The 25,427-nt window shown below is 58.3% G+C and overlaps 7 protein-coding genes across 7 annotated transcripts; 2 read left to right on the top strand and 5 right to left on the bottom strand.

Annotated features, from left to right (window-relative positions):
- Positions 1–3,802: 3,802 nt before the first annotated feature.
- Positions 3,803–5,858, bottom strand: IUM83_06130 (RNA-dependent DNA polymerase; the record flags this gene model as incomplete). The annotated part of the gene is made up of 4 exons (XM_067930311.1): positions 3,803–4,665; positions 4,734–4,888; positions 5,033–5,135; positions 5,279–5,858. 4 exons carry the CDS (start codon positions 5,856–5,858, stop codon positions 3,803–3,805), a joined length of 1,701 nt encoding a protein of 566 aa, XP_067782767.1.
- A 329-nt stretch (positions 5,859–6,187) lies between these two features.
- IUM83_06129 (Retrovirus Polyprotein) lies at positions 6,188–7,915 on the bottom strand (the record flags this gene model as incomplete). Its single annotated transcript, XM_067930310.1, has 1 exon — positions 6,188–7,915. One exon carries the CDS (start codon positions 7,913–7,915, stop codon positions 6,188–6,190), a length of 1,728 nt encoding a protein of 575 aa, XP_067782771.1.
- Positions 7,916–11,662: 3,747 nt separating this feature from the next.
- On the top strand, positions 11,663–14,113 carry IUM83_06128 (uncharacterized protein; the record flags this gene model as incomplete). Its single annotated transcript, XM_067930309.1, has 1 exon — positions 11,663–14,113. The coding sequence occupies one exon, from the start codon at positions 11,663–11,665 to the stop codon at positions 14,111–14,113; it is 2,451 nt and encodes an 816-aa protein (XP_067782783.1).
- A 750-nt stretch (positions 14,114–14,863) lies between these two features.
- On the top strand, positions 14,864–17,608 carry IUM83_06127 (uncharacterized protein; the record flags this gene model as incomplete). Its single annotated transcript, XM_067930308.1, has 1 exon — positions 14,864–17,608. The coding sequence occupies one exon, from the start codon at positions 14,864–14,866 to the stop codon at positions 17,606–17,608; it is 2,745 nt and encodes a 914-aa protein (XP_067782787.1).
- Positions 17,609–18,164: 556 nt separating this feature from the next.
- IUM83_06126 (putative myb-like DNA-binding protein) lies at positions 18,165–18,755 on the bottom strand (the record flags this gene model as incomplete). The annotated part of the gene is made up of 1 exon (XM_067930307.1): positions 18,165–18,755. The coding sequence occupies one exon, from the start codon at positions 18,753–18,755 to the stop codon at positions 18,165–18,167; it is 591 nt and encodes a 196-aa protein (XP_067782788.1).
- Positions 18,756–20,107: 1,352 nt separating this feature from the next.
- IUM83_06125 (uncharacterized protein) lies at positions 20,108–20,728 on the bottom strand (the record flags this gene model as incomplete). The annotated part of the gene is made up of 1 exon (XM_067930306.1): positions 20,108–20,728. The coding sequence occupies one exon, from the start codon at positions 20,726–20,728 to the stop codon at positions 20,108–20,110; it is 621 nt and encodes a 206-aa protein (XP_067782778.1).
- A 2,182-nt stretch (positions 20,729–22,910) lies between these two features.
- IUM83_06124 (putative serine protease family S09A) lies at positions 22,911–25,409 on the bottom strand (the record flags this gene model as incomplete). The annotated part of the gene is made up of 3 exons (XM_067930305.1): positions 22,911–24,455; positions 24,580–25,149; positions 25,236–25,409. The coding sequence occupies 3 exons, from the start codon at positions 25,407–25,409 to the stop codon at positions 22,911–22,913; spliced, it is 2,289 nt and encodes a 762-aa protein (XP_067782883.1).
- Between the last annotated feature and the right edge of the window lie 18 nt (positions 25,410–25,427).

Raw genomic sequence — 25,427 nt, 5'->3', positions numbered from 1 at the left:
GGTCGCAGGGGCGTTCTTGAGCCCCTGCGGCATTACTAGCCACTCCACTTGGCGTGCTCACTGCCGTGAGAGGGATGTCGCTCTCACGCATTAGGATCTGATAGAATCCATCTCGTAAGTCGAGAGCACTGTAAACGGTGCTCCCGGCCATCGAATCGATGATGACATCTTTTCGTGGTATCGGCGTCTGCGCCGGTACCGTCGCATCGTTCAGCTTGTTATACGCATGAACAATGCTCCATCCGCCCTGTGGCTTTTTGACACAGAACGTCGGAGCACTGTGCGGGGACTTCGATTCCCGCACTTGGCCAGCTTTGCGACGACTTTCGAAGAAGTCGTCGATCGCCTTGACTTGCTCTCGCGGCAGTGGCCACTGCCGCGTAACACAATACTTTGTGCCCGGCACGAGATCAATCTCGTGCTGAATGCCCTTATCCTGCGGAAGCTCCGCAGGAATGTCTTCCGGGAGTACGTCTTTGTACTCCCTCAACAATTCGTAATAGGGACTCGACTTCAGCGAGTCCCAACCTTGTTCCTCGAAGCGCTCTCGCTTCGTCTTCGCACTGAGAGTGTCTTCACTCTCAGTGGTACTTCCCATGAAGAGCTGCCTCAGCTCTTCGCTCTCGCTCTCCGTTCTTTCGCTGTCCGAAAGAACGCAGACTTGCTCGATGCGTCCATCGTGCAAGTCGCGTGTGAAGCGCTTCCAGCTCACGGTTGGAAGCGAAGTCAACTCCGACGCCGTCGTCGGAGGATTAACGAATTCCATTTCCTGATACTGGAATCCAGTATCGGTGCGCGTCAAGACGTTCAGCGTCTCAACGCCCGGCGTCACCGCCTCTGTCTGCCTGGCAGACAGTTCTTGTAGCGTCTCGGTCCCGGACCGAGACTTGCGCAGCGTTTTTCGCATGCGCCGTCTTCTTGTTGTGCAGAGCCCGGCTCCGCACGGTGGTTTTTCTGGTCCAGGCCCGGCCATGGACGGTTTTTCGCCGACGGACCCTATCCGCGGGCGCGCGGTATCAAGCCCGGCTTGACCGCATGTTTCTTCGTGCAGCCCGGCTGCACGGTAATGTGTTCCTTCGCTGGCAGACCCTGTCTGCGGGCGCGCGATATCAAGCCCGGCTTGATCGCATGGCGCTTCGTCGTACAGCCCGGCTGCACGACAGCATACAAATTGCGTCAGTACGGACGTTTGCAACCGTCCGTACTGTTCGCAGCGTCAACTCCCGGAGTTGACACGCCTTTGTCACCTCGACGCCAGTTTTGGCGGAGCCCCTCATCACCGAGGGTGCGTCGACTCCCGGAGTCGATGCGTCGTTGTCGACATGACCTCTTCGGGTCAGGGACTGTCCCATGCGTACTTGAACGCGAGTGTTGGTTCCCGGAACGAACACATCCTCATCTTCCGACGTCGGCAGCACCGCCGACGTGGATCCCAATTGTGCGCATCCTCGCGCACCCCTTGGGCATTCCGGGACAGCGGCATTAAGCGCTGTCTCGACTGGCGAGTCGCGCGCACCTGCTGGTGCGTGCGCTGCGGTAACAGGGCCATCGCGCTTTGTTCCGCAGTCGCGACCGAAGCGCACGAGCGTGCGCTTCTTCCAGTCAATTACCGGATCATGCCGTGCAAGCCACGGCATGCCCATTACCACGTCGAACTTATCGTCCAGGTCCAGGACGATAAAGTGTTCGACAAACACTCGTTGTTTGTACGAGAAGCGCACGTTCACGACGCGCTTCTCGGTCTTACCGATGGCACCTGTTGCCAATCGAACTTCCAGAAGACTTCGAGGTACATTTACCTCCTCGAAGTCAAGACTCGGTAAACTCCGCAGTCGAACAAAGTTGTTCGACGCGCCCGAATCTACCAGAGCGCGAAGAGAGTCGCTCGCTCTCTTCGACGTTACCTTCAAGATGACCAGGTTCGGCCTGTTATCTTGCTTTTTGCAGCGAGATCTGGTCTCACTGGGGGCTGCAGTCCTCAGTGTCACGTGCCCAATGTCGGCACGCGTGACTGCATTACCAGTAGGGCGCCCCGCGCCTACTGGATGTTCGCGTTTTTTGTTGGTCCGCGGCGATGCCTAGCATCGCCACGACGGCCACCTCCAGGGGGCATGGGAGCTGTGCACTCCCGTGCAAAGTGACCGATCCTTCCGCAACGGAAGCATCGCACGTTGCCTCCCTGCTGCTGGTAACCAGCAGTTGTTGCGTTCGAGAGGTCCATTGGTTCTGGACCTCCCGTCCTCACTACCGGGCGCGGTTGCGGCCTCGGTACATTTGCATGGAGTTTAGCCTGCCGCAGGCTAAACTCTTCTTGCATGGCAAGGGTGATTGCAGCTTCGAGAGTACTCGGGTACTCTCGGAAGAGATAGGTCTTCACGGGCCCATCGCTAAGCCCCTTCATGAACGTGACGACCTTGGTCGCCTCGTCAATTGAATCAGTCACGATATTTGATACCAAATATCGTGCGCGCTGCGCGTAAGCATGAACGTCATGCTTACCCTGCTGAAGGTCGAGGAACTCCGCCCTCGACCGGAACTCGTTTTGCGGGGGCTCAAACGCTTGTCTGAGCTCCTCTTTGAATATTTCGTACGTGCTGAAACACGTAGGATCGGAGAGTCGGCGTCCATATGCCCAACTCTTTGCGCGTCCGCCAAGGCAGGACATGGCGAACGCGACCTTTGACAACGGGTCGACGATGCGTCGAGCCGCTATGGCTGTGTCGAGTTCGACAAGCCATCGGAGGAGAGGCTCGCCCTCTCTTCCCGCGTAATTGCTTACGCTCAATTTCAATGATTGAGCTCGCGGTGTCGTCCCTGACGACGCCGTAACTGAGGAAGCAGCATCACGCTGCTCCTTCATGATGAATCCTAGAGCAACACCATGTTGCTCCGTCAGCGATAGCGTACGCAGCATCGTAGCTATCGCCGTTTCTCCAATGACTGTTGACAGTCGTTGCAGGGCTTCCCACTCTGGGTCAGACAGGTGGGGGCAGTCCGCGCGTGCAACATGCGTTGCAGGCGTATTGGAGCTCTCCATGGGCACCTCCGTGCTCATGTGGTTCTCGTCTCCGCGTTCGTACACCTCGTACGACGTCAAGCACTCGGTCGTTGGACGGACTACAAGTGCTACCAGGTGTAGTGGGTCTAACTTGACTCACTACTTTAGCTTACACGTTGCGCTACGTGTATGAGGAAGCGTAAGTACTTAGTAATTACTTGAGTTAATTATATTTGAATACACAAATATAATTTAAATCAGATAAGACTCCAAGTGACGTAGATTAGGTAAAATGAGAACTGTATTGTTTATAAATTGATCTTCCTCCTAAATCTGCTAAAACTGTTTATCGTCTATGAAAGGGATTAACAGCGGCTGGCTGTCAGATCCCCGCTCATATGCACGTCTCTAATTGGTAGAAAGATGCTGCTTTCTACCAATAGGATCTTTGAGTAGGTGTGGACCGTTCGTTGTGGTGGCCCACTTCAATGTATCCATTGGTGTGCCTTACACCAATGTGAGGAAGTATCTGAAACCTTTAACAGATATTTATCTGTTAAACCATAAGTGACAATTGTCATGCACAAGTGACAGTTGTCACTTGTGTGTGTAACCCCGTTACAAGGCTAGTGAACCGCCTCGCGCCGTGCAGGTTATCGAGGGTGTCATCTATCCTAGGGAGGGGGTAGACATCCTGCTTCGTAATTGCATTGAGTAGCCGATTGTCAATGCAAAACCTCACCGTGCCGTCCTTCTTCTTGACCAACACCACGGGGAATCTCCACGCGCCACTCCCCTCTTTAATCACCCCGTCTTCAGCATTGAGTCCACTTCGCCATCGATGACGCGCTGCTCTTCATGCGCGTGCCTTCGCGGGCGCACCATGACCGGTGCCTCCGTCCCCGTGTGGATCTCATGTTCCACGCCCAATGTTGTCATGGGCGGGCATCCTTCTCTCGGCTCCAACAGCGTCGGGTAACGACGCAACAGCGTCAGCAGTAGTTGCTTGTCCTCTTCTGCCATGCCGCCGATATCCAGATCCTGCTCGTTGCTGGGCAGCTTCTCGCTCCGGCCCGGCCCGTTCAACCATCGCCGCACCGCACTCCTGGTGAGCATGCCGCCTACCTTCAGCACTTCCATATCCTCGGACGTCGGCGTCAACGTGCCGAGCGCCTCCCTCACCGGCAACTTGGTGGTGGACACCACCAAACTCATCACCGGAACCACGACCTTGCTGTCGTGTACCGTAGTCAGCGTGGGCGCCAGCATCAAATGGGGTTCGGCTCGCTGCGCGGGCATGAACAGACCCGTCGTGCCTTCCGGCGCCACCACCGCCAACTCCACCCTCCTGCACGTACTCGTCGTTACCTTCGCCCCCTTCACCAACCGGACTCGTACTGTGTGCTCGTCCAGCCGCCCGTGCTTCTGGCAGCTGAACGGCACGATCTTCTTATCGTCGCCGTCGTACCATTTCATCTCGCACGACGTGAAGTCGATCTTCACGCCGTTGGGCAGCATCCAATCTTCACCGAGGAGGAACTCGTCGGCAGCTCCTTCCACCACCAACGCGTCGACCTCCATTTCCTGGCCGTACTGCGTCAGGAACTTGAACCTGCGCACGCCCAGCCCGCGCGCTATCGCCCCCGTAAGGCCTTCAACGTAGTCAACTGGCGGACCACTTGTTGCAACACGCCCTCCTCTTTCCACGCCTCACTGGCGATGCTATACTGCGCACCCGTTTCGAACTTGATACGCTTCCACCCCGTCCTGGCCTTCACTATCGCCGTTGGCAGGGCGTCCACCGCCGGGGCATGCACTGCCCGCAGTCGTCCGACTCTCACAGGGTAGTCGCCTCCGCTAATCTTCTTCACGCCCTGGCCTTGGTCCACGCTGCCACATCAGTACTCGTACCGCTTCTCGTGCCCTCGCCGGCCACGCCGCTTGGTCACCATCTCCGTCGACTGTGGGGCCACAAATCCCACAGCTTCAGCTTCCTCACGCGTCTGGGGCCGCGCTGGTGTGTCCCTGTCGTACCGCCACATCTCGTCGAACACGAAGTACGCCTCACTGGGCACTCTCGAGCCGCTAGCCACGCGAGCAGCTCGCGTTTCGCCTTCGCCCGGGCCTTCGTCACCATCTTCTCAAATCGTCGCCGCGTCCGGGAAGCGCGCAGAGCCGTGGTTGCCGCCTTCGCGCTCCCGTCGCCCTCGCCGTGTACCACGGCCTCGCCAAGACCAGCTCTCAGCTGATGCTCCTTTCGCTGCAAAGCCTCGAGCGCACCGGTCATGTACGCCCTCCACTCCGCCGCGTGCCTGTACTGCTCCTCGCCTAGGGCATCGTTGTGTCCATCTGTGATCATCTCGGCCGTGTTCACGTTCCCCGTGTCCTCGCTCACCGCGTTCTCTTTCGAGGCTTCGGTCGGCGACCGTTTGCCATTCGCCGCTCCACTGCCGCCAGCGCTGACGACCGCGTGTTCTCGATCGGCTCTTCGCTCACGCCGAGCCTTCGTCCGCTCCACCCGCTTCTGCCGTCGGCGCCGCTGCTGGTCAGCCTCGTGCGTCTGTACCGCCTCGTTTTGTAATGTGCTCGCCTTTGCCAGCAGCACGCGCCTCCTCTCGACGTCCTTCGCCTGCATCTCCTCTTCCAGCGCCGCTTGGACCACACTCGGCGTTGCGCTGCTTCCTGCGACTCCGCTGTCACCTTGCGCGATTACCCACGCATCCAACTGCTTCGTCACCGCCGCTGTCACCTCCTTCTCGTGAGTCTCGCCGGTCACCCCGCCGCCGTACTGGCTGCTCTCGGCGTTTACCACCTTCGTCTCCGGCTGGTCATTATCTTGTTCCATTGCCGGCGTCTCCATCGTTGCGCCACGGCACTCCGTCGCCTGCGCTGTGGGCCTGACCGGTTCGCCGGGTCCGTCGTCGCCATCCCCAGTCCGAGAACAACCCGCCGTCGCGTTGGTGGCCCGCAGCCGTGTAGTGGCTGCTGCGCCATCCACAGACTGAAGACCCACCGCCGCTTCCGTTGTCACCTCGCGCACAGTTTCCGCCGCACCATCCCCCCTCTCAAACGTCACTCTCCGCTGCTGGCCGCCTTGCCGCTGCTCCGTCGGCCGTCGTTCCCCTTGCTTCGCCCGCACGACCGCCGGTCTTCCCGATCCCGGTTCAGCGAGGCGTAGGGTCGGGTCCCCTACGCTCGCTGCTCGATTCCCAGGTCGTCACCTCGCGCCTGAGAAGATCCCGCTGTCGTCGGGGTGCCACTTGCCGCCAGGTCCGCCGCCTTCAAGCGACAGTCCCGGGCAAAGTGCCCTGGCTTACCGCAGTAGAAACAGAAGTCGGCCCCTCCTGCCCCTCGCCGCCGTCTCTCGCTCAGGTACCTCTCGTGATTGCGCAGGCGGCCTTCGCGCGTAGCGAGCGCAGGGTTGTTGTAGCCGTCGCCCTGGCCCGCTATGCCGCCGTACACCCCCTCGATCTTCAGCGTCTTGGCCGGATGCTTCCCATGGTGGTCCGTTGCTTCCTGCCGCTTGTACCGCCCACCAGTCTGATCCGGGCCGTTGCTGGGCGTTTGACATTTCAAACTGCTAGACGTGGTCTGATTGGTGCCGGTGGGTACCAGTTGGAACCCTGGTGGGATCGCCTTCCACCATTCGCCCGCACTGACTTTCCCTCCGTCCACTGGTCTCCCTTCAGTATCGAACCGAGGCTGTTTCGGTGCCGTGCCCAACGCCGGGCCGTATCCGGACACCACATTCCCCAAGTTCCCGTCGAGCCCGGACTGTTCCTTGTCGTGCACCCTTGGTGTGGTCGCCGCCAAGGGGCCATGCCCTGCCGTGGCCTCCCTCGCGTCCCACGCTGCGATGGCCGCCACCAGCCCGACTCCATAACCTTCTCCATACTCCACCACCAGCGGGGTCGCCACGTTCAAGGCTTCGTCGGGAGTCCGGGGCCGATGGCCGCGCACGTGTGTCGCCCCCGCCACGCTGCTCATGCCATTGAGGAACGCGCTCACCTTCCAGTCGTCGCCGATCTCCCCTCGTTCCGCGATTTCGTGCAGGGACTGCGCGTAGTCCACCAAGCGCTCCCCGCGCATCTGTCGCCGCGTATTCAGCAGATTAACCACCTCCGGGCCGGACCTCTGCGTCATATACTTCGTCCTAAGCATCCCCGCCGAGGTGTTGATCGTCTCCTCCTCCGGGGGCACCGACTCCATGACCGTCGCGAACCAGCGCTTCGCCTCGCCGTCGAGGTTCAGAGCCACCTCGTGGTACAGCTGCGCGCCGGTCCACTGCACGCCCATGGCCACCGCCTGCCGGCGCACCTCGGCCCTCACCGTCTTCAGCCACATTGTCACGGGCATGGTGTCGTCCAAGCCCTTGAACTTGGTCAGCTTCAGGGACTTCGGACGCTCGCGGACCACGATCTGCTGCGGCGTCACTCCGGCCGTGCCGCCCATCGCTATCGCTTCCACCGCCCGTCGCGCAGGTGGTGCCCAACCAGATCCAGCTCCACCATTGCCGTACGTCGTCCTAGTCGGCCCACCGGCCGCTTCGCCAGTCGCGCCAGACGGCGCGTCCCCACCGTCACCCCTCGTCTGGGCGCCGCCTTGACCGCTCGTGGGGCGTCCACCGTCACCACCGCCGGCTTGATCGCCGCCCCGGTTACCAGACGCTCGTCCTCCGTCGTTGCCTCTTGACGCGCCGACGTCGCTAGGCCCCGCTCCGTCGTCGATCGTCACGCTCGTGCCGCTGGCAGCCCCCATCGACGTGTTGCCGGAGACGCCGCGGATTTCCTCCGTCTTCAACGTCACGGTGCCGCCGTCGTCCGCGTCCACTGTGATCGTAGCCTGCTGCTTCGCCCGCTCCGACGAGCGTCGCTCGGTGCGCTGGTCGCGCGCAACCACTCCCACGTTCGTAGTCATCTCTTCCGTTCTCTTCCGTTAACCTTAAATCATACAACACATTCACACTTAGCTACCCGTTTCCGTCCCCATCACGTACTCCGGTTCGCCTGCGGGGTTAAGCCTCTGACGCCAAGCCCGCAACAACTAGTCCCCACAGTTGTGCCGGGAAGGCCCCTGTATGACCACCATGAAGCTTTCTCCAACCGCACTCCCGTTTCCATTGCACGTCCACCGTGCCCATTCCGTTCTCACAGCCGAGTTGACCGTCAACACCTAGGTCAGCGAGTAGGGGCCGACTGCCAGCAAGCGCGAGCCGTAGTAGTCAACCAGACAGCTACTGGCCCATCGACCAGACGCCCTCGAGATAGAGACGGCAAGGAGGGAGCGTTTTCGGCACCTGGGCTCCGGTATCCACAGGCTGCCCCCAGCAGGTCCAGTCCGGATATACAACATGCACATGGGAGGAAGAGGTCCGTCACCACGCGCCATTGCGGCTCGCTCGGGGCTCTTCCCACTCGGCCAAGGTGCTCCTCATCTCCAAGCGTTCCTCGTGCCCCCGTGGTCTCTCCCCACGGTCCCGCCATCATATTCGACTAACATACGCCCCTTGTGCGCTGCCCGCCACTATCGCCTACCTCACTGTTACTCCGTGCGCCAGCCGACCTTCCCCGCGGTCGCAGTACCAGACGCTGGAACCCGTGCTCTTGCGGCGCAATTCTGTATTAGCTGAGACTAGTTACAAGCCTGTAACCAAATCGCAACTGAGGGTCGAGCTGCAGCCGCAGCTCGGTGCCCCCACTTAAACTACCCCCCGTCGACCTACCCGCTCCTACCTACGGCGCCTTCCTACTCCTACGATCTGGGCCTCTCCCCCCGGGGTCTCATCCCCGCTCTCGTCGCTTGCTGGCCGCTCGCTGCGGCCGTCGATGTCGCCTCGCTTTCGTCGATACTCGCTCTCCGTCGCCGTCCGCCGTTCACCTCTCCTCGCGATCTTCTGCCGTCGCCGTGCTTCAATCTGGACCTCCTTGCTGTGGCTCGAGCCGGCTGGCTCGCTCCTGTCACCGTTCGCCGCCCTTGCCACTCATGTGGTCACCGTCCGTGCCGACGCTCGCCATGTTACTCGATCGTCAAGTCGATCACCGCTGGTGTCGACTCAGAATGCTCACGTTGGCCGCCGTCACCCGAATGACGCGACTCGTGCCTACAACTTTGTATTAATTTTAAAAGGGAGGGCACTGCTGCACAGGTGAAAATCTCAATCAGCGCCGAATAATTCCCCAGGTGACTTGCATACACGGCCAAAGCCTCGATAATACGCGTTTAATGCGTGAACAGTGGGATTTATGTCAGTGATAGTACTATTTAACAGGAGACCTAGGCGAATTTGAAGCAGTCAACGTGGTACTGCAAGAATCTTGCCATTTGTTAGGCTTTGCGCTCGTCTAATAGTACACGGTATTAGCCGACGACAAAGACATCAATGATAAAATATCGGTACGGAGTTGCAATGTTCATACACCATTTCCCAAACTACCAGTATTTGCAAAGTTTCCCAACCAAAATGAAATCGAGGTCTTTAGAGAAAGACCTAAAATGAGGTTTTACGTTAACAAAGATTCATTTTCCACACATTTGCCCATCACGCGTTCCAACCAAAGTGAAATCTAAACTTAAGGGCCTAACTCCCTGCCGCCAAGGTGCACGCCTTGACCGCATGACGCTCAAGCCACCAAACGAGGCGCCGGGTGATTGCTCCGTGTAGATGTCATACTCTCCCAAACCAGTAGCTCTTGCTTCTTCGTAGCCATGAAGCGGGCTTGAACACATCCCAACACCCCTCGATGGGATTCAACATGGGACTGTACGGGCCCAGCCATAGCAGTACCTGCCTGTTCCCGTAGTGCACAGTTCTGGACAGATGGCTGCTCACTGCCAAAAGTTGGCGCCTTTCGCTTTGCTTGGAACGGGTGATGGGCAAAATTGGCTCAACTGGGAAATATGCCTTCTTCTGTCTTGACCTGCCGTGTTTTTTAAGCTCATCCCCCTTTTACATTGCTGGGGAAACTTTGCATGTTCTCTACGTGTAGGTAAGGAAATGGTGTACAAACCTACCATACGACTGTAACGTTGAGTTCTCTGGCTTGAAGCTGGACGCTACATTTGTTGGCATTGCGTGGCCTACGATGATTACGAACGCGATGTGTTGCCCGCCGCAAAGCCTATTTTGCCGTTGCGTTGTCTCACGATCAACCCAGTAGCCCAGTAGACAGGGCAGTGTAGTGTATTAACTGTAACGTTATATTCATTGAGTATTACCAGGTATAAACGCTATTACCTGTATAGCGTTTGCAATACTGTGCATAAAAAGACTAACTTGCTGGTTGAGTTAGTTCTACGTTTCTATCGACTAGACCGCGGGTATATGATTCACTCTTTCATATTAATGTAGCTGCGGATACTATTGTACGTTTGCACCCTGTCGTATCAAACCCTTAAAGGGATTTAAAAAAACAAATCGTTGCTCTGCTTCGTCATTGATGAATCGTCAATGGTTTCGCAGATCACGCGGGTTAATAAACCAAAATGATTGCCCCGTCCAAATTGCAGAGAATAGGGTTGCCCACAGGTGCATACGGTATGCACTGGTGCAGATTGGCATCGACAAATGCGTACATGCGACACAACCGAACGCTACTCATAAACCTTCGGGACTACTAGTGCTGCAATAGGATCAGGTGGCATTAAGTCATACAGCGCACATGAAAGTCGTAGTTCCTCACGCGGCATGTCAACACATCGTGCTTCGTGAGATATATTGGCGTCACTGAGGCCCCCTGGTTTCTCAGTCCGTGTCTGTCAGACTCTGTCTGAGTCTCGGAATAAATCGAACAATTCTGATTGCTGGCTGTTTATCCCCGGACAAGCCATTAATTCCCACCTCCAAGGGGGTGGGTATTGTTTGAGGATTTTATTCCGAGATAGGCATCAATTTGGAGAGGCAGACAATCCCGTGGTTGCCAAGGCGACTACGCTGCAGCGCTTGTCTATTGGTGACCATTTACGCGCTCCGGCTCAGTCGGAGCTTCTTCGCGGGCGGAATCTTCTCCGTCGCCAGCGACACTCACAGTGGCGGGCTGCGCAGGGGGTGGGAAGTCCAGCAGGCGGAGCGCCGCATCCAGCGCGGGCATCTCCATGACACGCCGCTATGACGAAAATTTCCAACTGAGAGGAGGCTCAAGCTAGAAAACGATTTTGACAGGGTATGTGTAGCAGCAACACCAACCCAAGCTCCAGCAATCTGGGGACAGCATCGGGGGATTGCGACGTCGTTTATCCCCGGACGCAGACACAGACGGAGAAACCTAGGACTGACGATATGACGCCAAGATATGTACGCGGATTGGCCTGCATATACATGTATGTACTGTATTGATCATCAAATACGCTGTTCTCCGTCGTTCCCATCGCACATGTTATCCTGAAGGCATCGTTCACTCACGTTGACGGTTTACTCGCCGCCGCTGCATGCCCCTAAACAGAGGCGAACTTATATCTGCTAGGGGTATTCAAGTCCATGTCCATTCATTCTCACTTCTGCCACCACCAACACAAGACCTTATCACCATGTTCGTTCGGCGCGCATGGCTTGTCGTTCTGGCTACGATTTTGGTCATGGTGACGAAGGCGTGGAGTTTGCCACTGCACCAACTTCGGCGGCTGAGTGATCGAGAAATTTACCAGCGCCTACTCAATGAGCAAGCAGAAATGGCAGACAACCAAGCGACCTGCGAAGAAATGCTCCAGGATAGCTTTCTATCCGGGTACATGACGAAGCTCCCGGCCTTTGGCGGCTTCCAAACCTGTGTCAACGCCAACCTCTTCGATCTTTACTCAGCGATCGAGCACTCGAAATGTGGTCTTGGGGCCCTCGCATCGCTGGTGCTTGGAGACTCGAACGACTCCGCGGCATTCATGGAAGTGATGGGCACGCTGTTGAGCGGTGTGGCTGGCGCGAACAGCAGTGCTAATTTAGCATCCACGCTGTCTTCGTGGAGCTCCAACACCAGCACCCTTCAAGGTTTCTGTAACATGATGAACGATCAAGCTGGCCCGTGCATTGAGGCGTTGGTTCCCGCGTTGATTTCGCTCTTGAAGAGTGATGCGATGTGTTGCCACGAGTTGAACGGATACCTGGAAGTTCTGAAGCTTCTCGTCCCGACTGGCCAGACGCTCGAAGAAACAATCTTCGGCCTGGTCGATGGTCTCCACCAAACGATGTGTACCACTACGAACTCGGACGGAGAGCTCTGCTCAGCGTCTATGAGCTCGTACTTGTCAGGTGTCGTCACTCGTGATGACTCACTGATCGGGGCCATCATTTTCAAAGCGGGAGTGCCGCTCTACGCTGCTGCTGAGAGCGATATCTGTTCGTCGTTGGAGACACCCAGTCTGATCAGCGGGCTGGCCAGTGGTGCGAGCATTCCCTACTACGCGGCGTCTTGTTGTGCTTCGGGGTTTTCGTCATTTCTGCAGAGCTTGGACTCTGTCGTGACGCACTTGTCGGGCAACTCGATGGCCGAGCTCTTCAACCTCATCACCGGTCGTCATAATGCTGCCTCGCAATTCTCGACGGTCTACCCTGTTGCCGTCCAGGAATGTAACTTCGGCTGCGTGTGTATCAAGCCGAACTTCACGATGTCTGCCTCCAACAGCTCAAACGCTACCTCGCCGCTTAGCAGGGAGGCCGTCGACAGCAAGACTCGCTCCCCGCAAAACTTGACGTGCACGTCAACGCGCTTGTGCGACAACGACGGCGTCTGTAGCGTGATTTGTGAAGTCGGAACTGCGAGTATCGAGCCGTGGGTGGCGAACGCCATCTCGTACCAGCGCTATTTGTCCTACGCACAGTCACTGTGCTACACAGAACTGCCAGGAACGCACAACAGCGTCATCACCCAGGCCCGCGGGTACGGCAACCGCGATCAACTCTTCAATGCGGTGCTAAACGTCTCCAACACCGACTCGTACATGCGCACTAACAACCAATTCTTGAGTCTGACGGACCAGCTCAACTTGGGAGCGCGGTTCCTGGAGTTGGACGCCCATTACTTTGCTTCGTCACTGCGTGAGGGCCACTGCTCTAGCGTGGGGGTCACCATCGACAGACTGTCGGCAAGTATGGTGGCCTCGCTGAAATCTGCTGAGTATGCCAGTGGAGTAGACCGCACGGTCGAATGGGAGTCGTCATTGGTTGGTTGTTTACCTTCACTGAGTGGCATCCGCGCCGAAGACCAGCGTCTGCACAACGAATCGCTAGTTGAGGTTGCGTCGTGGCTGACAAGCCACCCCGACGATCTAGTCGTGATCTACGTGGAGATCGGAGACGAGGTGAAGACCTTTTCGAAGATGAACGCACTCTTGAAACTCTACGCGGATACTTTTGGAGATCTTGTCTTCACCCCGTCCGACTTTGAGATCGCCGGTGCCGACTGGAATGGATTCAAGCTAGAGGACCTCATTGCTCAGGGCAAGCGTCTCATCCTGGTGACCAAGTCTGAAGCGAATGACCAAATGTTCTACATGCGCGAGGTGTGTGCTGGCTGGGCGGAAATTCCGACCAGTAAGTCGGGTCCTTCCGGCACCTTCTTCGGCGAGAAGATGAACGCCGGTAAGGTCATTCGCGCCTTCGAGAGTGAACTGCACTACGCCACTCTCAACGCTGGAGGCTCGGCCAACGGCACCGAGAACGTTGACACTGCCGCGGAACCTGGCAACGTGAACGCAACAAGTCTCCCCGTATTCGTGGATGCTGGAGTGAACATCCTGAGCCCGGACGGACTAGACGGTGCGACGATGGCTGCAATGGTCTGGACGTGGGCGGAGAATGAGCCGCCTTCTGGTTCTGTCGCCGTCCAGCTTTCGGGTGCCGACGGTCGCTGGCACGGCGTGGTCGACTCAACCAGTATCTCCCACGTCGCGTGTGTGAGCTGCAGCAACCGCATGGAGTGGAAGGTGGTCCGCCAGGGCTCAATCTGCCCCAGCGGATACACCACCGGAGCTCCTCGACTGGCGGTAGAGAACGTGGCGCTATTGACAGCACTGCGGGCGGAGGGGGGCAATGTGGCGGCTCAATTAGCTGTGGACCTCGGCAGCTCCTCGACTGAGGCGACCGCCCAATTCAACCCCAGTGGTTCCAACACGCAAATCGTGACTTAGACGGTCACACTCTTCGATGCAGTGGGCTCATGCTCTACGAGAAGAGAAAAAAACTGGGGTAACGACAAATGAAAGCTTTCTTGCAATGTTTTGTGTACCTGTTCACAATGTTATTGATCAACTTGGGCTAAAGCCGGCCCATGTCTAGGTGTTGAAGGCGTTCCATACCAGTACATGTACATTTAAACGCCGTTGGCGGAGTTGGCGGACCCTGTTTGTTTACGGAGTCCGATGGCGACTACAAATCGTTGACGCAGTCATCGCCGTCAGCGTGAACTGCGGGCGCATGTCACGACGATTGAAGAAGCGCCTTCGACGAAGATGGAGTCGCTATCGGCGCTGTCCAACGCGGAGCAATAGCTGGGGTGGCAACGTTGGGTCTCGTGTATGCAAACTTAAAAAAATTAACTCAGTGACAGCATGCAGCCACGTGCGCAAGTCTCCGAGGCACGCAGCCATGACGATTCGCCTTGCTCACTTGTTCATCCTCTAGTCGCGCCCAAATGAATCCCGAGCTTTGCTACATACCCGGACGGCTGGCAAAATGGCTACAGCGTGGACTTCTTCGAAGGGTACTCGACTCGTTTTTACTAACATCAATACTAAAACGTTATCCAACGTCAACTGAAATAACGGCTCATGCGGCTCTAACAGAGTACAGGGACCGTTGCCGCTCTGACCTGCTGCTGGCTCCCTTGCGCTCATTCCCGGACCTGCCGGCTACCAGCTACGCCGGAGTCTCACCCCGCCATGGCGCTCTACCGACCATGGCTCGCCCTGCTGCTGCTTTTGCTCACCGCCTTCGCTGCCGTCGTGTCGAGCTCGCCGCATCGACAACTGAGCGCCAGTGACCAGGAGGTCTATGCGCGGCTGCTGGAGGAGCAGGTGGCCATGGCGGACGACGAGGCCGCCTGCAACGCCAGCGCCAGCAGCAGCGTGCTGTCCACGTACCTGTCGGCGCTGCCGTCCGTCGCCGGGCTGCAGGGCTGCATCGCCTCCAACATCGCGCAGCTGTACCCGTCCATCGCCGGCTCGGGCTCGCAGTGCAACCTCACGACGCTCAGCTCGCTCGTGAGCGGCGACTCGGCCGACTCGGCCGCGTTCACGGAGGTGGTGGACCTGCTTCTCACCGGCGTCGTGAGCTCCAGCAGCTCCGGGTCGGGATCGGTGGACCTATCCAGCGCCTTGTCCTCGTGGAGCGACGACAGCAGCACCCTGAAGGGCTTCTGCGACGTCATGAACACGCAGGCGGGGCCCTGCGTGGAGGCGCTGCTGCCGGAGCTCATCTCGCTCCTGGATAGCGACGCCACGTGCTGCAGTGAACTCAACGGATACCTCGAGGTGGCTAAGCTCATCGTCCCGACGGGCCAGACGCTCGAGCAGACGCTGCTGGGCTTGATCAACGGGCTGCACCAGACCCTGTGCACGACCACGAGCTCCAACGATGAGCTATGCTCGGTGCCCTTGAGCTCGTACTTGTCTGGTGTCGTGACGAGCGACGAGTCGTCGCTGCTTGGCGCCATCATCTTCCAGGCTGGCGTTCCGCTGTATGCTGCCTCCGAGAGCGACGTGTGCTCAACGCTGGAGACCACCAGCCTGGCCAGCGGCCTGGCCAGTGGCAAGGATATCTCGTACTATGCGGCGTCGTGCTGTGCCTTGCCACTGTCTTCCTTCTTGGAGAGTGTGGACGCAGTAGCGACGCACTTGTCGGGTAACACGATGGCGGAGCTGTTCACCCTCATCACCAGTCGGCAGAACGCCGCGACGCAGTTTTCCTCCCTTTACTCAACGATCCAGGGCTGCAGCTTCGGCTCCACGTGCACGTCACCATCCTTCACAATCTCCAGCTCGAGTTCCAGTGCAGGCTCCTCATCCAGCAGCACCGCCGCGGAGAGCAAGACACTATCTCCGGAGAACGTTACGTGTACGCGGGTGAACTTCTGCGATGGCGACGACGTCTGCAGCAAGGTGTGCGAGGCGGGGACTGCGCTCATCGAGCCGTGGGTGGCTCGCGCCATCACCTACCAGCGCAATCTTTCGTACGCGGAGACGCTGTGCTACGCGGAAATCCCAGCGACCCACAACAGCATCATCACCCAAGCCCGCGGCTACGGGAACCGCGACCAGCTCTTCAACGCGAAGCTAAACGCCTCGAACGCCGACTCGTACATGCGCACCAGCAACCAGTTCCTGAGCCTCACCGATCAGCTGGACCTCGGCGTGCGTTTCGTGGAGCTGGACGTGCACTACTTCGCCTCTTCGCTGCGCAGCGCTCACTGCTCCGAGTTCGGAATCGCTTTCGTCGACGACGCCGCAGCGGCGTTGGTGTCTGCATTGGAGTCCGTCCTGGACGCCAGCGGCGAAGACAGCACGGTTCAATGGGAGTCGGCGCTGGTGGGTTGTTTGCCTTCGCTGAGCGGCATCAAGGCCAACGAGCAGCGTTTGCACAACGAGTCGCTGGCCGAGATCGCCACTTGGCTGTCAGGCCACCCGGACGATCTGGTCGTGATCTACACGGAGATCGGAGTCGAGGTGAGCACATTCAAGCAGACGGACGCTCTGCTGGAGCTGTACACGACCGCGTTCGGAGACCTGCTCTTCTCGCCGTCCGACTTCAAGAGCGCTGGTAGCGACTGGAACAGCTTCACACTGGAATCTCTCATCGGCCAGGGCAAGCAGGTCATCTTGGTGGCCACGCCCGAGGCGAACGACGAGATGTTCTACATGCGCGAGCTGTGCGCGGGCTGGGCGGACGTCCCGAGCAGCACGACCGGCTCGTCCGGCACCTTCTTCGGCGAGACCATGAACGCCGGCACGCTCGTGCGTGCGTTCAAGAGCGAGTTGCACTACGCCACACTTACTGAAGACGCCCTGAGTGGTGACAGCGTGGAGGTGGACACTGCTACTGAGCCCGGCCACGTGAACGCCTCGAGTCTGCCGGTCTTCGTGGCCGCCGGCGTGAACGTCCTGGCCCCGGATGGCCTCGACGGCACGGTGATGGCTGCGCTGGTCTGGTCCTGGGCCGAGAACGAGCCGGACGTGGGCACCGCCACGGCCGTGCAGCTCTCGGCGGCGGACGGCAGGTGGTACGGTGTGGCGGACTCGTCGAGCATCAGTCACGTGGCGTGCGTGAGCAGCAGCAACCGCACGACGTGGGAGGTGGTGGCTCAGGGATCCAGTTGCGCGGACGGCTACGCCGCTGGCGCTCCGCGGCTGGCGGCGGAGAACTCAGCACTGCTGGCCGTGCTGCGGGCTGAGGCCAGCGACGCCACGGCGCAATTGGACGTGGACCTGAGCAACTTCCCGGCCATCTCGGCGGCGGACCAGGCCGCGTACGACGCCGGCGACAGCAGCAGCAGCCAGTCGCGCGTTGGTGCGGACGGTACCACCGGCAGCACAGTCAGCAGCGCGGCGGTGATGGCGACGGCGACGGCGACGTGGTGGCTGGCTGCTGCCACTGCATCTGCCGTGCTGGCCGCGGGCATTTGCTGGTGAGAGTGTACTGTAGGCGTTGGCAGACTATAAGACGTGCATACTCAAGTGCTTAAGACATTCATTTGAAGAGCTTCCTCGGCCACGTGCCGTGGAATGCTGGACCTTCACCATGGAGCGCTAATGACTTGGGGGCGGTCGCACCTCGTTGGTGGTTGAAGTCGCTCGGCGGATGTGGACGCAAAATTTTGCCGCGACGGTACACTGTACCGTTTTTTGCTGTCCGATGTTGACGCGACACATCCTCCTGGTCATCTCGTGATCAGCCGCTGCTGCGCCCGACGGGTACTGGATTTTTGGGCATACAAAGTTCAAGATGATTGCCAGACGCGCGCTAACCAATCCGCTGCTGCGACCGACTCCATATTGCTGAGACTCAAAAGGGGCTTCTTCGTTTATAAGTTATGTACGCTCGACGCTGCGAAGGAGTGGGGGAGGTCTGTCGCCTGCTGCTGCGGCGGTAGTGGTGGTGGTGTCAGCTCCGTGTTCTACCGGATGCTGCTGGTCGCTTCATAGCTATTACTAAATCTGCACAATACTGACGCCGCCTGGGGAGTCGTCACACGTTGATCACCACGTCTCCGGTGCTGCTGCTGCCAGATGCAGCGTCCGCGCCACTCAGCACCTCGATGAGGAAGTCGAGGCACGAGTCGTCGAAGTCCGACAGGTCCATGGTGGCGTCGCTGTCGGTGGAGGCCGAAGAGGGCGAGGAGGCCTGCTGCAGCCCCTCCTGGAAGGACGTTGGCGTCGAGAGCTCGGCCGCCTCCACGGCCAGCAGCGAGATGCTGATCTTGGAGGGCGACGACAGCGGCGCGCGCAGGCGGCTGGCGAGCATCGGGTCCACGCGGCCGCTTGGGTCCTTCTTGGTCTTGGCCAGCTGGCAGAGCTGCACCATGTCCTCGTCGAGCCTGTGCTCGGGGCGCACGAGCTTCTTGCGGTCCTTGCGCAGCCCGCGCAGGCGGCGCCCCACCTTCTCGTAGTACTTTTGCGCGTGCGTCTGCACCTGGCGCGGCGAGCGCGTGCCCACGTAGCTCGCGATCTTCTTCCACGGGCCGTGCGGGTAGAGCTTGAGCCCGTCCAAGAAGCGGTCGTGCTCCTCGCCCGACCAGAGGCCCCGCTCGGTGTTGCGCGTGTTGGCTAGTTTCAACATGACTAAGCGCTGAGCGACTGACTGCGAGCTGTGCGTGCTGTGAGGCGAAATCCGAACTGGGCTGGACCGCCGCTGGCGCGGGGTCTCTGCTGCCTGTTGTTGACTGCAACGGGGAGTCGAGTGATACGCTCGCTCGCTGTCCGTCTGCTGCTGCTGGTATATCCCCCAGCTTATGTTCCGCTGGTGTTTCGTCAGCGGAGCTGCTATTAGCTGGAGCCTTGTGTCAAACTCCGCGCCGAGGTGAGCAGGGGCGGGCGAGAATCCAAGCGACGGCGCGAGAGTCATACGCGCGGTGCTTCTTGGACACGGTGCGCCGTCAAGCCAACACCATTCCTCACTGCACGGGCGATGTGGGTTCGTTTACCGACACGGCCAGCGCTTCTCCTCCGACTCTGTGATTGTCGCGTAACCCGCTTCAACGTGCGGCACGATCTGCAATCGCCAAGATGCCAACCGCACTGCTGCCCACAAGTCTTCAAGTAAATGCAGCGAGATCACAATGCACGCGAAGAAACCATCACCTCGCGCAACAGCCCCACGTGGGCAAGGTGACAAAGGCGATTAACGGCGTCGCCGAATCTCGGCTGCGGTCCCGCCTCAGTCTGCTCTAACGTTAGTAGAGCCTATCCACACCAGCGGAGCTGTAGACGCGCAGCCCATTTTTGGTGTGCCAGGCTGGCACAGCCAACAGCGTTTCGCTTTTTTGCTGTGCGAGGATCGCCGGCCTTGATGGGTACCCGGCTGAGGCGATCGCATCGGTTGGATTTTTCATCGGTTGCGGCGCTGGTGTGCGTGGACGAGGGCGCCGCAGACGGACCCGCTCAGACTCACGCTCAATGACGATGCTTGTGCTCACCTCACGCGCAAGGCTGGCATAAGCGGGCGCAGAACGAGCGTGGCGTCCAAGGACTGGACGGCAGTCGGTCTCCGCTCTCTCCGGCGCCAATCTCAACCGCTCGAGGGGCGAGAAGCTTTCGCTCGGTTCCGGTCGAGATTCAGCTTCGCTGCGGAAACGCAACGCAGACACTGCAGGGAAAAATCCTGCATGACCAGAGTGGTCGTCATCCTGACTTACCGTAGGCAGGTTGGCCAATTGGCCTGTCGTACACTTCGTTTTGCTGTCCACTAGCGAGAGCCATGTACATGTATGCGTCCACGCAGTGTAGTGGCCGGCGCGCCGTGGTGACTAGAGCTACGAACGGCGCGACCACGATGGTGAATGATACTTTCGCGGTGGGTGGGTGGGGGGACTTGAGTTAAGAGACTCGTAACTGTGTTGGCGACCTTATGAACCCCACGTTGCACGGTACAGTGTACCATCCGGTAGTCGCCGCCATAATCAAAATACTGTACTAATCAAAAAGTGTAGCCACCCATTGCCCTGCTGCGTTTGACTCGCTTGTTCGTGGCTGCTGGCTGCTACTGGTGGCCACAGCGTGGCTATGGCAACGCGTGAGGAACTTCTCGAGCGAGAGAAGTACGGGCACAGACGCGCTCTGGTCGTGGGCGACCTTGATGACGAAGTTGACGCTGTCCTTGCCTAGCAGTCGCTGCTGCAGCGAGTGCTGGAGCTTACTGAAAATCTTCTGGTGCCACACGGGCAGCACCAGCGGCGGCACGACGCCGGCCTCCGAGCCTGATCCGGTCCAGAAGAACTCCACCACAGTGCGATTGCAGTGGGGTAGAAACCCCCACTGGTCGAAGGCCAGTCGGTTTGCCTGCGAGAATAATCGAAGGCGGCGGCACTGCATGCGCGATAGCTCGCCACTCTTGAGCCCTTGCAGAATATCGGTGAGCAGCGCCATGGGATCTACTGGCCGGATGAGTTGTCGAGCGCAAACAGCCACGATTTCGCCAGCGCGAGTGTAGATGGCTGTGATCTGCTCATACAGCTCGGGTGGAGGATGGCGGTTTTGGTGTTCAAGCTCGCCTTCTTCTCGATTGACAGGTCGATCTCGCTTCCTCGCCAACATCTTACTCAACGAGACTATGCCCTCGCCTTCATTCGGCGTCATGATTGTGGCTAGCTGCCAGCTCTCAGCGTTCAGAAGCACCTTCATGTTTTCTACCATTACGCGAGACACCTGTCGAGTGAGTATCTGCAGCATACGTCGAGGCCGCTCAGGCTTCTTGAGCACGCCAATGTCGTGCAAGAATACTTCGTCATCCTCCGACGGCCGCCATATATGCAGTACGTGAACACCCCAAAGCGCATCGCTGAAGGTCGATGGCACCGTGATCAGATCATACCACGCACGAGATGTCAAGCTCAGTCGGTGCAATGCGCGAACAGTGAGGAACTGTTGCAACTGCAGAAGGTTACCACGACCGTGGTCAATGCGCGAAGCACCGGGTCTGTAAGAACGATTGCTCGGTGGCAGCGCACCAAAGCAACTCGAGAAGGTTTCTTGGTGGGCTTGGAATAGGTCAGGGTCCAGCTTATACCGGGATTGCTGGTACACTTTGGATTGCTTTTGTCCGGTTTGTTGCGCCGAGTTACTGAGCATCAGTTCTTGCGGGGCAGGTTTGGTGTTTGGTGAGCGATTCATAGGTTCACCAGTTGTTCCAGCAGTTCGATACGAGTTAATCGCAAGTGAAGTAGCTGAAGGGCACATCGTGAATGTGCCAGGTGAATTCGCTCCTTCAAATGCCTGGCGACCACCGTAAACCAAGTTCGCGTGTGAATATCCCTCTGCGTACTCTTGCCGCGGAGACGCTGACGGTAAAGCTGTCGCCTCACGTCTAGGAGCTGCCACGTGAAGGAAATCAAAGTTGCTAGGACCGTCTAGCGATGCGTCTGGTCTGGACGATCGTCGAGCGAATGTATTGAACTTCCGCAAGTGTTTCGTTTTCTGTGGGGGGCCACTGCTGCCGCCCGCATTTGTACTAACTCCGAGTCGATTCGCAGCAATACCGTCACTGCGCGATAGAGCGTCTGGATCTAATTGATCGCTCGTTAACGACGACATGGAAGCGAGCCCGGTTGCTACACGAGAGGGCCGAGTGCGCTTGGTTTTCTCTTCAAGTGGGGCAGTTGAAGCTCCAAACGTAACCTTGACACGAGCACTGAGAGAGGGCGAGATGCGGATATCACTGGACTCGATGCTTTCCTGGCAGACTCTAGAGCAGTACGCGCGTGAAACGAGCGAAGCACGCATCGAGGACGAAACAACCGGCTGCGTTGGGTCGACACTAGCGGCTCCTCCTGCTGGCCGCTTGACGTGTGGACGAAAGAACCGCGTTTTGCAGTTCCAGCAAGTCGCCATGGGGATGTTGCTAGACGACGTTGGCTTCCGTAATGGAAACGGAGGCTTCGACCCCGTTGGAGGCTTCGCTCCTTGTGGCTGCTGCACTTGACTTGAGCTGTTCACGGCTAGTGCTCGAGGCGAAATCAGTGGGAAGACGAGGGCCACACCTGCTGAGCTCATAACTGCAGATGGCGAAGGTCGGCGGTCACTTCCTTCAGCCGATGAGTCTAGAGAGCGAGCGGAGTCAGGCTGCGATCTGCCAGTAGCGATAGCTTTTTCAAGACGTCGTTGATGCTTCTTCAGTTTCACATACTCGTTCTGGAAGGCCTTCCAATTGGGGTCATTCGCCGAGGTGTCTACGACCTCAAAAAGCTTGCGAAGCTTCGGTGCTGGGGTGTCTAGCAGCACTTTGCCTGTGATTTGCTCGTACACCACCACTTGCGCATAGCTCCCGAGTTGCTTGGATTTTAGATACTGCGCGAGCTCCAACGAGTCCCAGTACTCTGGCATAATAGTCACAGCTTCATCGATATCATAACTCTCCGTATTATTCGCGCTAGATGTCGAAGATGGGGTCGAGTCTTTGTCTTTAGTACGCGGAGGTGCTGCCCCCTTCCACTTAGTACCGCGCTTTCCAGTCCGTGAGCTACGTCGCCAGGCCTCTTTCTCCACCTCGACCACCACTTTTACGTTTGCAAGCCGATCTTCCATTTGCGCGATTTCATTTTCCAGCTCTTGCGTCGTAGATGACATTGTCTACGGAAGAGCGAGAACACCACTTTGTAGTGCTCTTCCACCGAATTCACAACGCGCGAGTGCTTTAAACTCACGACATTCACAAAACTCCCTGTTCCACAACCAGAGACCTCTATTTACAGACATGGTCACGAAAAACAAGCGCGAGGAATTATTTTTGCGGGGATGGCAGGTGCAGCGCTCGATATAGGAACGCGATCTCCATAGCACTCTCCTCCAGCTGCTCGAGGCGGCCACCGCCACCGAAGTGACCATCGTCTTCGCCCATTTTCAGCAACATGAGACGCTTGTCGCTTTTCGGCAGCGATGCCTGAACTTTTCGCATCTTGTACATCCACTTGGCGGGCTCCCAGAACTGCACACGCTGGTCGTTCAGGCTACCAGTGACAAACATGGCTGGATAGACCTGGTTCTCGCGCACGTTCTCGCACGGGGCGTACGACTGAATGTATTCGTGCGCCTTCGGTCCTCTCGGGTCACCCCACTCATCGTATTCGTGGACTGTGAGCGGCAAAGTCGGGTCTTGCATCGTGGCCAAGATGTCTACGAAGGGCACCTTCATTACCAGAGCCTGGTATAGATGCGGGTACTCGTTCGCCACGTATCCCATGATGAGTCCGCCAGCACTCACCCCCTTCCCAGCAAGACGCTTCGGGTTTGTGAAGCCTGCGTCGAGCAGATGGTGGGTACACGACACGTAGTCGTCGAAAGTGTGGCGCTTTTGCATGCCCTTGCCAGCCTGGTACCATTGCAAGCCCTTGCCAGCCTGGTACCATTGCAAGCCCAGCTCACCTCCGCCACGAACATGAGCAAGTGCAATCACCCAGCCGCGCTCTAACAAGCTCAAATGCTCGAGCTCGAAGTCAGCCTCTAGATTTGTGCCATACGCTCCATACCCGATAAGTAACGTCGGGTTCTGTCCATTCAGCGTGATATCGCGGCGGTGGATGAGAGTCATGGGGATCTTCACACCAACACTGCTCATGCTGGGCACATAGCACCGTTGGCAAGTGTACATCTTCGGGTCAAACGTCGACTGCGTGTCCTTATTACGCTTGCGCTCTTGAGTGATTGACCTGTCCGTGAGCTCCGTCTCCTTGAGGACGTGCAGTTCTCTGTTCTTCATGTCGTAATCGAACACGGTCTCAGGAACCAATGCAGTGGACAATTGGAATCGTACGTGGTGAGCTTCATAGTCTCGGTTGATTCCAGGCGATATGCGGCAGATTTCGAGCTCTTTCGGCAGCGGAATGTAATGCGCATCGTTGTCAGCGTCGATCTGCCTATCCAGATTGCAGACTCGGATGCGCGGTACACTGTTCACTCGCTCGTACAACACAAGATACTTCTCGAACAGATCCACGTCCTCGATCTTCACGTCCTCGTGCTCAGGAACAAGGGTATTCCATTGCCCAACTGAGGACGCCGCCTCTGCGTCCCACTTGGACGTTGCGATCTTGTAGTTGAGTGCGCCGTCCGCGTTCGTGACAATGAAGAACTGGCCAGCAGCGTGGTCCGCAAAGTACAGCGTGCCCGCCTCGCGCGGACGCAGCAACTGTGGCCGGGCGGCGATGTCCCGTCCATCCAGCGCGTAGATCTCGGACGTGTTCTTGGAGTTGCAGTTGATCAGCACGAAACGCGCGTCCTTGGTCTGCGATACATCTACGAAGAAGGCTTCGTCCTGCTCCTCGTAGATCTAAGTGCAACATGTGTAGCCATGTTAAAAGCCCATCCCCCTTGCTGTTCGTCATTGCTGAACTTTCCACTTCCAAGTCTGAAGCAGAACCTGAAGTGGTAGAGCCAGCGATCACGTCACGTACCAGTTCGATCGCGTGAGTCACAAGATTGTACCTGTACACCGCGCATGGCCGCCCGTGGCCGTCCACTTTGGTGTAGTAAAAGACCCTCGTCGGCGCGGGCGCCGAGCTCCACTCGACGTTTTTGATGCCCGCGACGTCCTCCAGAGGCTGCAACTTGCCCGTTTTCAGGTCCCTGAGCACCGCTCGACACTGCTCGTGGTCGTTCTCCATCACCAACAGCAGCTGCGTCGCGTCAGGCGAGATTTTCATGCCGGCGACGAACTGGAAGCCGTGGTTGAGCGCCGACTCCACGTTCTGGTTGAGCACGACCTCCTCGTCGTCGTTGGTCGTTGAAGTTGCCGTTGCACTTGCACTTGTGTCTGATTCTGCGGAAAGCTGGCGACGCCGGCGGTAGTACACGGGAAAGTTCTCGCCCGGCGCCTGCCGCATGAAGTACTCGAAGTCGCCGACGCACTCGGGAACGCTGAAGTCCTCGCGCAGCAGGCGGTTACGCAGCTCCACGTGGAACGCGCGCCCCACCTTGCGGAACTTGGGCTTCGACAGCTGGTTGGCCAGGTAGTTGCGCTCCAGCTGCGGCAGCAGGCAATATAAAGAGTGCAGCACGCAGCGGTTAGCAGCGTTGCAGAGCTACATGCGTGGCTGACAGGAGTCCGAACCTTGAGGAACTGCTGCAGACGCGGGTTGGCCGGGTCTTTGAGCCACTCCCAGGACGAGTCGGCGGACGCGAAGCATCCGAGCTGCTGTCTGGTCAATGCGGAGCGGTGCAGACATCGGCGAGACCACGGTGACTGGCGTGCAGCGGCGCCCAGCCCCAGCATTGTGCGCACCATCGTGGCCGCTCGAAATGT

Source organism: Phytophthora cinnamomi, assembly GCF_018691715.1.
Source record: "Phytophthora cinnamomi strain GKB4 chromosome Unknown Contig104, whole genome shotgun sequence".
NCBI classification, from domain to species: domain Eukaryota; phylum Oomycota; class Peronosporomycetes; order Peronosporales; family Peronosporaceae; genus Phytophthora; species Phytophthora cinnamomi.
This window is presented reverse-complemented; position numbering and strand designations above follow the sequence as displayed.